We start from the raw sequence: 8,888 nt of genomic DNA, 5'->3' as shown, positions 1-8,888 counted from the left end.
GTCTCCGTCAGAGTGGCCATGCGTGAGGGCCAGAGTCGGAGAGGGAAGGTTGGTACACGTGAGTGTACGGAGTAGTGGTCGAACAGGCCTCCACACGCTTCAACAGAGGTTAGCGCTGGAGTTGGACTGGTGGGGTCAGCGAAAGCTGCGCTCGCATTTTGGCAGAAGAGGATGTCGTCTATGCGGCTGGTGGGGAGGGTTGTGCCGTTTCGAGTCTGGTAGTAGGACATGCTGGTGCCTCCCCCGGGTTCAGGGAGTCGCTGCAGTCTGTTGCTGGAGACGAAGCGGGCATGCAGTCTGTCCGCATCGTCCGTGGGTCCCTGCCGGTCTTCCTGTTTGAGTACTGCGTTGAAATCGCCACCAATAATGACGTATTCCCCAGCAGCAGAGGCATTCTTAAGAGTGGTCTCGCAGTATTGGTAGATGCGGTGGCGCGTTGGCATGTCTTCTGGGGCATAAACACCAAGTACGTGTAGGGGGGTGCTGTGCGGCGTGCGGATGGTGCAGTGCAAAAGGTGTCCCTGGAGGTTGGATGGAGTGTTGGGCGTGTCGATACCGCCGCCTGAGTGGTATTTCTTTGAGATGGCCATGGCCACCCCCGCAGAGCGGCGCTTGTAGTGCTCTGTACCTGGCTTCGTGGATGTAAAGGTGCGGTATGCTAGTGTTTCTTGGCGGAGGGTGTCTTTGAGCCAGCGGGTGCGGGGGCCAAGTTTGGTCTCAGTGAAGATCACAATGTCTGCGTTCCATTCCCGCAGGTGGCATAAGGTTGAGAGCAGATTGGTGCCGAGTCCTCGCACGTTGTGGGTGGCGATGTGGAGCCATGTGGGCTCGGGTGGGGTGTTGGGGGGTTGGCCGTCCGGGGGGTGTCCGGTGGGGAGTGTCGGCGGTGCGGCTTGTGGGGCAGCCCTGATGTGGGTGGTGGGGCTATCTGGTGGGTCCGGGCGGTGGCGTTGTTGTGGCCGGGCTGTGCTTGTAGGGGTTTCTGGTCTTCTGCGGGGGGATGGCGATAGGCGGGTTAGCGCGCGTAGTGCAGTGGTGCCAGCTGTGGTGACATTGGCTGTGAGGACTTGCACCCATGTTTGGGTGGGCTGGCGGGGGTCGGGGGCTGCGGCGGGCGGGTGGTTGGCTTGCGGGGAGGTGGGAGTCTGCTGTGCGTTCCCATTATTATGAGGGGGTGCTCGTGCCTGTACGTGCACTCTCGTAGGGCTGCGAGGGCTGCCCTCTGCAAGGTGCTCGTTGTGGCGCTGCCGTTGTGTGGGGCGGGCGGCGCTATGGGGGGTGGCAGGGCGTTCATCCTCACGGTGGTGTGCCTGCGGCAGCGTGGCTGCCGGGTGTGGGACTGTGTTGGCGTCGGGCTGGGGGCCGTGGTTCTGACTGGGGTTGGGGTTGCGCATGAGAAGGGTCGGAATGGTGGGTTGGGTGTGTGCGCGTGGTGGGGGCGGCTGGGCTCTAACTTCCAGTGGCGCTGCGGCAGTGGCCTCCTCGTTGGGTTCTTGCTGCTGAGGGTTGGGGGCTGTAGGGTTGGTGGGTCGCCTGGCCATGGCACTCAAGGTTTGTTGGATGGGTCCTTTGCGAACCCTGGGGCGTGTGGGGGGCGGAGGTGGCGGTGGTGGCATGGGGAGGCCCTGGACAGTGGGGTACGTTGCCGGGTCGCAGGTTGTGTTAGGATGGTGCGGGTGCAGGCAGAATATATCTCCTTTAATTTCGGACCAGAGGTCTGGTGTCATGGGTTTCCGGCCCACTCTTACTAAGGAGTCGACTAGGTACCAGGTATCGTTTTCTTTGCGTACGGCGTAGGCATGGCCTCCGTCATGCACCATGAAGCCTAGGCCTCGGGAGCAATCAGGGAGTAGCCCCATAATGGTTTCTTGTGATTGTCCTGGCGCTAGTGTCCTAGACACTACACGTAGGAGTAGTCGTGTCCCTGCGTCGTCTAGAGGTGCCGGGCGATGTCGGAGGTAGTGGTTGATGGCAGATTCGTGGAAAAGCCCGTTGTGGCGAAAGTGGTGGGCCCAGAGGGTGTGAAGCGTTGGTGAGTCTGCAAGCGCAGCGTGTGTGACTTGGCAGAAGGCGAGCACGGCTGAGTATTGCAGCCACGGTGTGCCAAGCATGTTGTTGATGGCATGCACAGTGCAAAAGTTGAGGTGCTGCTGTTCCCTGAAGAACGTGGGTTGTATTTGTCTGGGCCACTGGAGGCGTTCTGGTGTGTGTCCAGGTTCAGGGGGTGCGGTGGTAATGGGTGTGGTGCGGGTTTCCACCTGCTGCTGATCACCCCCTCGGAGCTGTAGGGGCACAGGCACGGGGCTCCATGTGTTTTGTAACAAAGTCAGAGGCCAGGTAGCTGGAGTCTGGTAGTGTGATGGGGTTGGTGTAGGGCACGTTGAATGCACGGCATCATCAAGCAGGTTTTTATATATTGAAATCTTTGCTTGTGTGGCGTAGGTTTCCAGGTGGGGGGCCGTGTGTGTTTGGGCGAACATGGATATGAGGTGGGTTAGGCGCGTGTCCGTAAAGGGGGCATGCGTAATGGGCGTGAGTAGGTGTGTAGCTGCGCATGTGATGGCCGGTGTTAGGAGTGGTATTTCAGCTGTGTGTTTGATACTGGCAATAAGCAGGAGTATGGTTAGTAGGTTTCGCGTGAAGGTAACGGGCCTCTTGGCTAGGGCGCAGCATGTGATGTATAGTGGGAACCCGGGGACAGCGAGAATCAGACCGCGCGTCATGTGTATGGTAGTGTATGTGAGGTGGCCTACGAGGAGTAGGTTGAAGGTGGTGGTGGTGTGTTCGTGCGTGCATATCATGAGTATTAGCGGCTGGAGTAGCATAAATGCTGCAAGACATGTAAAGGTCATTGTTAGCAGGTGGGGCACTGTCCGTTTTGTCATGGCTGCGAGGACCCTGCTAGTAATTTGCATTCCTCCGTAGAGCGCCAGAGAGCAGCTTGGGATCCAGAGGGAGGCCCAGGCTGCAGTATGCCAGCTGTAGTTCAGGAGGCGGGCTATGATGCTGCTGAGGTGGGTCAGGATGAGGGGCACCCCTCTGCCGGTGGTTGCCAGGGTGATACGGACAAGGGCCAGAAGGATGTGGAAGCCTCCCACTGTAGCCCAGCATGTGGCGCTGACAGCGTGTGTGGTGATAAGGATCAGAGTTGTTATCAGGGGATCTGCCGTTGGGTGCATGCGGAGAGTGTGTATAGGGTATGGGCCCATGATCGAACACCAAGTTTGTTGCCACTTGTTGCCGCTTTCATTGTGACAGAGCAGTTGCTTAAAAAGTCGTGTGGTGCTGATGTTGGTAGGCTGGACTGCTTGGTATTTAGAGTTCCTGCTAAGCGGTTGCAGTTGCAGTTGGGCGTTGAAATTGGGGCCTGTCTCCATACGCACCGTATTACAATTGGGCGTGTGGTTTTGACGCTTTTTTGGCTCTTGTGTGGTTTGCGTCCAGGTGTCTCTCTCTTCATGTGTGTCACTTATTCGAACATCTACATCTAGAGCCGCCTCTGAACTCGGGCGCAACATCGTCTTGCAGTTTCCAGCGTGGTTCACGACTATCTGACCAACTCGATTTTCAATCGCAGGGTAGCCATTGTATGTCGCAGGCCGCAGGTTGACTGTCTTGTTCGTCTTACTACTTCTCAACACGCTAAGTTCCGGTTGCGTCACATCTCTCTGCCTTTCAAATGTCACGGCGTTGTAGACCCATAAAGCTGTCCATCCATCGGCTATATCATCTCCTTCCTTACTATGAGCACACCCTTTCGTCCTTTGGTTGTTATCTAGCTCACAGCAGGGCGTAGTGGCGTTTTCCCGCAATATGCTGTTCATAGCTTCCCAGGCCCTTGGCGTCGTACCGGTGTTTTGCTGGCCCAGCTTCCCAGCGCCATCCACGCGAGGGTGCAGTCCTCCTTTGGGTGAGCCCAGCCGGAGGGGTCCAGGTCCCGTGCGTATGGCGTCGCAGGTGTCGCTAGGTAGATTTAGGCTGCATGGTGACCGGTGTGGTACAATTTGGGCAGGATTAGGTACAGGTTGTGGTTGCAGACAGGTGGGGCACAGATTTGCTTTGTCGGCATCAGGGTACACAGGTGAGTGGTTGCTGCGTTGGGGCTGAGTAGGGAGTGTTGATTGCCCCGTCTCACCGGCTCTCTCCTCGTCATCGGTGTCCATTGTCACGGCGGGCCCAGCCTTTGTGGTGATGCAGGGCGCGCGCGCACTGGCCAGCCTGTACCATGCCTCGAGCTGCAGCACGTCGAAGGCGACACGCCGGGGGTGCTGCTTGCCCGGCGTGTCGGGCTTCGCGGCGCAGCTCGCTTGCGTGATGCCATGCGCCCCTACTGATTGCATTGGAAGCGCGGATAGGCGCTGTGAGGTGTTTGAGGTCTTGTAGGCGCTAAATGGTTCGCAGTGTTGGCTTGTGCTGGCGATCCGCTGGGCGGACGCCGGGTGTAGGGACCGCAGGCATAGGCTTTGGCCATAGCAGCCAGTATTGTTAAGTGAGGCACTAACAAAGCTTGCGGGTGTCATTCTTGTTTGTATATTGCTTCGTCCCAGGTGTAGTGTAGATTTGCATTGGCTCTCAACGAGTTTTGGAGGGTGCCATATCCTATTGTAATGTAGTGTGAGTGCTCCTTCTTTCGATTGATTATCGAGGGGCCCTATGAGGGGGTCAGTCGCGTGTCGGTATTTAACCTTTGTTCGGTTTGTTCTACCAAATTGGTATTCTTCTTGTCTGGGCGTATCTAATGAGTGTTCCATGTAGTTTGTTTGTGTCTGGGAGGGCAGGTCGCTGGGGAAGGCTTGGGCGGTGCAGGTTTCTTTCTTGTTTTGTTGTTTATCCGAGTGGTTTTGGTAGTGTATATCAGGCTTTCTTGAGTGTTGCTGCCATATTGTCGGAAGCTTGTTCAGAGGGCGTTCTGTCTCATGTGAGTGCACTGCTGTAGACTGGTTATCACGTTTGATGTACTGATATCTCGCAATCGCTGGCAGGCAGTCTTGGGAGTCGTGAGGGGCTTCCGGGGGAGAAATTGAGGATAATGGCGCCATTTCTTGCCAGTTCCGCTGGAGCTCGGCCGATGGGTCCCCTCCACCGATTCCTGTTGTCTGAGACAGCTCACGAGATCGAGACCATAGGTCTACGAGAGCCCGAGAGACTCCAGGAGGGTGGATGGGTCCAGTCGACGACCGGGGGCTTTCCAGCGGGAACTTGTTTGTGAGGCTTATCATTAACATGATAAGGACCCGTAGGAGGGCCATTTTGGGGCTCAAAGCTCCGATTTTCCCGACAGCTCTCAACAGAGTGCTTCCAAGCTGGTATCCGCGCGTGTTCGCAGCGAGATATCGTATAATCTTAAACATGTAACGTTCTGTGGAGGTCTAATCCGCGGTCCCCCAGCATGAAGCCCGCATCCGTCACTGGCGGCGCCGCTGCCTGGGGCGCAACGCAGGCCCACAGCTGCTGCAGCCACGTCCTCGCCTGCGCATAAGCTGGACACTCCAGGAAGATGTGCGTCAGGCTGGCCCACGCCCGCGGGCCAGGTGGCCCGCAGGCGGGGTGAGGACAGTGCGCCCCCAACCCCCCGCACCCCGTGGTCACCCGTGGCCGAATGCCCTTGCCCGCCCTGTACAGCCCGCAAGGCAGGTAAGCATGTTGCAGCCGGTACACCAGCACCTTTGCCCCCCGACTAGCGTGGCTGTCCCACAGCCTCCGCCACGTACCCCGCAGAAGGGACGCATCCGGGGGCGGCATGCGAAGGTCGCCCTCCACCGCCGCCGCTGCTGCCGCCACCGCCGTGGCAGGCCCAGTGCTAGGTCCCGCCCCTCCCGCCGCCTGCTCCTGCAGCCGCGCGGACCGCCGCGGCCCCTCACCCGACTGCTGGGACAGGGACGCATACGACTGCAGTTCTCTCGCCGGCGTGTTCTGCAGCCCGGCTGCCGCAGAGGTGCGGTGAAGCCAGGGGTCCAGAGCCACCGGGTTATTGTGGAAATGCTGCGCCGCCGTGGTGGTCAGCTGCGCCGCTGCACGCTGCCACTCCGCCTCCCGCTCCGCCAGCCGCGACTGTGCCGCCGGCTGGGTCCCCGAACCCCCCGCCTGCTGAGCTGGCACCGGGCACGGCATGGCTGCGGGGCGGGCCGGAGCCGAAGGTGCGGCCGGGTTGGCCGCGGTGATGGCCCACCGCACGTCCCGCACCGTGTAGTCCGCCAAGCTGACACCCGCAATCCGGCAGTGCTCCGGGTGCACCACCACCCCAGCCTCCGGCGCCAGGAAGTACGGCGCCCGAGGCCACGCCCCCGCCCGGTCCCCTGGTGATGCTGCATCGTACGCCGCCCGCTCTTCAAAGGTCCACAGGTGCCACGGCTTGCGATGCTGCAGCACACAGGCAGGCTGCCACGCCCCATCCACCGCCGGGGGCAGCACGCCAGGCCCAGGCTCCAAGAGCCGCCCCGTGTAGTGGACGTAGGACACAGCCCCCGCAGCGTTAGCCACCCACAGCTGGTCCAGGCTAACCCGCCACTGCGGCGGCGCCGCTGGCGGCTGAGTGGCTGGCTGCGGTGGGTGCTGTTCCACGCCCGCGCTCCGCACGTGGCCGACCGCGGCCGCCAGCCGGGCAGGCAGCCCCGCTGGCGCCGGCGCGTCGCTGTACACCCACGCCCACGTGGTGGCGGAGTCCGGGCGCACATGAGTAAGCAGCGCCCGGGTGAGCATCTTCCAGGGTTGCCGGCCTGGCTGGGCAAGGAGGGCGAAGGTCTTAGCTTGCAGGGCAGACAGGAACGCAGGCAGGTCGACGTGGTTGACACCCCCATCCTTGAACGTCAGACAGGCTGTTTCCTGCTTTGGCAGCAGGAGTGGGTTCCCGTGCGACACCAGGCTTTTTTTTTTTGAGGAATCATCCTTACAAGGTTGAACAGGGGCAGACGCGCTGCCCCCCTGCTGCCTGGAGACAGCCTGGTCCCCAAGACCAGAACCCTGACAGGGCAAGAAGAGAAGAAAAGAGAAGAAAACAGAAAGCAAACACCTCGAAACCGCGAAGAAACCCTTCTCCCCACTTTTTTTTTTTTGCTCTCTTCTTGCTACTTTACTCTCTTCTCTTGCTATTCTTGCTTCCTCCTTTCCTTCTGCACAGCTTTGAAACAGTCGACGTCATTTCTCTCGCGCTGTTTGACTTGCTTCCTTTTGATTTAGGCTTCTTAAGGCCTACAAACCACTGTGATGCAGTTTGCTTTTGTGGGCGTGCTCGTTTTTCGTCAGTCCACTTTGCAGCTGTAGCGCGACACTCCCTCTCCAGCGCCCTTCAGCTTATGCCGGCTTGTGCTTTGGAACTCGACACTGCTATGGAATAGGATTCTGGCGGTTCAGGAGCGTCGCCGTGGAGTTGGCGACATTTCGCTTGTCGGCATTTTAACATCTCGGCGAGCACCACACTTCACCAGCTTGGAGCAGGCGGCGTATCAACCTTTGTGGTTGGTCATTTGCATCCGCGCGTGCAGCAGGGTGCTTTGGGTGTGGCGGTCGGGGGAGCCCTGCAGCACTTGGCTGTTTTTTTGGGGTGTGGCTTGTCTTCGTGCCCTTGTTGCCTGGTGCCTGGATGCCGGGCGCCCGCCCTGCTGCGATGCCCTGTGAGTGCTGATCTTGGGCAGCTATGCAGTTGCTGGGTGATCCTGGTCGGTTCCGCCTGGTGTCTCAGCGCAGCCAAGACACCAGGGGCCAACACCAGCCATACAGCACACCCGCACACGGCGCGGCCACAGCAGCACATGCCGTGCCGTGTGGGGGGCCTGCGTTTGGGCATCGCCGCCCACTGCCAGACTTGGCAGCGGACCGCACCCCTGCAGGTGCGGGCAGCACTGCCAGCCCGTTCTTCAGCCCCGGGCTGCAGCTCCACCTTGCCCTGTCCACGCATAGCCTGGCGCACGGCGTGCAGGACCTGACGACGCAGCCTCAGGGCCCCAGCCTGCCTACCTACCCAGTCCTTCTGGTGGGTGCCACCACCACTCTGGGAAAACAAAGTTACCGGACAATCCAAAACCTACCGGACATGTGACCAGACTTACCGGACAAGTGCCGTACCCTACCGGACAATGCCTGAAATCTACCGGACAATAGTCCCCGGCGCCCCTTACCGGACATTTGCAGGCCGCGATTTGCCAAATCTTACCGGACACCATGCACACCAGTGAAAAGCCGGTTCAACAGCACCAGCATGCTCAGTTTATGTACTGTATTGATTAGTTGTGTGTTATTACCAAAGCGACAAGATCCTTGCACAGGGCAGAGCCATGTCCGAGTCCTACTACTATGCTGGCAGAGACAGCTTCCACACGTCTGGCGGTGGCTCCATTGAGTTTGCCGATAGCAAGGGCAACGTGGTGAACATGAACGACCACAGGTGCAGGAGGGGCGGCAGCGGCAGCGGCAGGCCCTTCTGGAACGGCGTTGGATGCATTGTTGATGACAAACGAATAGAGTTTGGCTCTATAAAGTGGTACGTACAATAAGAATTGAGAAATACGGCTTGTGTGCGAAACGAAAAAAAACCCACCGGTTCCAGTGGGTTTTCCGTTCGTCGCGTACACCTCGAATTCTTTATCCCCTGATGCACACACCTCACGCACTGCCGAGTAGCTATTGATAGTAGACATCAAAGACGCATTCCACTCCCAGGCGTGTCCTTGCACACGCGGTCGTCCGAGTCGGGGGCTGAGTTGGGTGTCAGGGGCGACGCTGGGAGTTGGGAGTCTGGGGCGACAAGCAACAAGGCCATCAGCAGCATGTGTGTGTGTGTGTGTGTATGTGTGGGCTTGTGTGTGTGTGTGTGCGTGTGTGTGTGTGTGTGTGTGTGTGTGTGTGTGTGTGTGTGTGTGTGTGTGTGTGTGTGTGTGTGTGTGTGTGCATGT

The 8,888-nt window shown here is 59.2% G+C and overlaps 3 protein-coding genes across 3 annotated transcripts; 2 read left to right on the top strand and 1 right to left on the bottom strand.

The window, feature by feature from the left end:
• Positions 1-259: 259 nt before the first annotated feature.
• Positions 260-3,465, top strand: CHLRE_04g217989v5 (uncharacterized protein). The gene has a single exon (XM_043061827.1). It carries the CDS (start codon positions 291-293, stop codon positions 474-476), a length of 186 nt encoding a protein of 61 aa, XP_042925082.1. The 5' UTR covers positions 260-290; the 3' UTR covers positions 477-3,465.
• Positions 3,466-3,467: 2 nt separating this feature from the next.
• On the bottom strand, positions 3,468-5,119 carry CHLRE_04g217988v5 (uncharacterized protein). Its single transcript, XM_043061826.1, has 2 exons — positions 4,136-5,119; positions 3,468-3,978 (listed from the first exon to the last, which is right to left on the bottom strand). Exons 1-2 carry the CDS (start codon positions 4,338-4,340, stop codon positions 3,974-3,976), a joined length of 210 nt encoding a protein of 69 aa, XP_042925081.1. The 5' UTR covers positions 4,341-5,119; the 3' UTR covers positions 3,468-3,973.
• Positions 5,120-6,889: 1,770 nt separating this feature from the next.
• CHLRE_04g217987v5 (uncharacterized protein) lies at positions 6,890-8,495 on the top strand. Its single transcript, XM_043061825.1, has 2 exons — positions 6,890-7,610; positions 7,827-8,495. Exons 1-2 carry the CDS (start codon positions 7,580-7,582, stop codon positions 8,033-8,035), a joined length of 240 nt encoding a protein of 79 aa, XP_042925080.1. The 5' UTR covers positions 6,890-7,579; the 3' UTR covers positions 8,036-8,495.
• The last annotated feature ends 393 nt before the right edge of the window (positions 8,496-8,888 follow it).

Source organism: Chlamydomonas reinhardtii, chromosome 4, assembly GCF_000002595.2.
Source record: "Chlamydomonas reinhardtii strain CC-503 cw92 mt+ chromosome 4, whole genome shotgun sequence".
Classification (NCBI taxonomy): domain Eukaryota; kingdom Viridiplantae; phylum Chlorophyta; class Chlorophyceae; order Chlamydomonadales; family Chlamydomonadaceae; genus Chlamydomonas; species Chlamydomonas reinhardtii.
Note: the sequence above shows the minus strand (reverse complement) of the source record. Positions and strands in the feature narration are given on the sequence as shown.

Excerpts from the sequence above, each read along its gene's own strand:
- CHLRE_04g217987v5 (XM_043061825.1), top strand. The coding sequence starts at position 7,580 with ATGCCGGGCGCCCGCCCTGCTGCGATGCCCT. Across the intron at positions 7,611-7,826 it reads CCGCCCTGCTGCGATGCCCT|GTGCGGGCAGCACTGCCAGC; the intron begins GTGAGTGCTGAT and ends GCACCCCTGCAG.
- CHLRE_04g217989v5 (XM_043061827.1), top strand. The coding sequence starts at position 291 with ATGCAGTCTGTCCGCATCGTCCGTGGGTCCCTGCCGGTCTTCCTGTTT.
- CHLRE_04g217988v5 (XM_043061826.1), bottom strand. The coding sequence starts at position 4,340 with ATGCAATCAGTAGGGGCGCATGGCATCACGCAAGCGAGCTGCGCCGCG.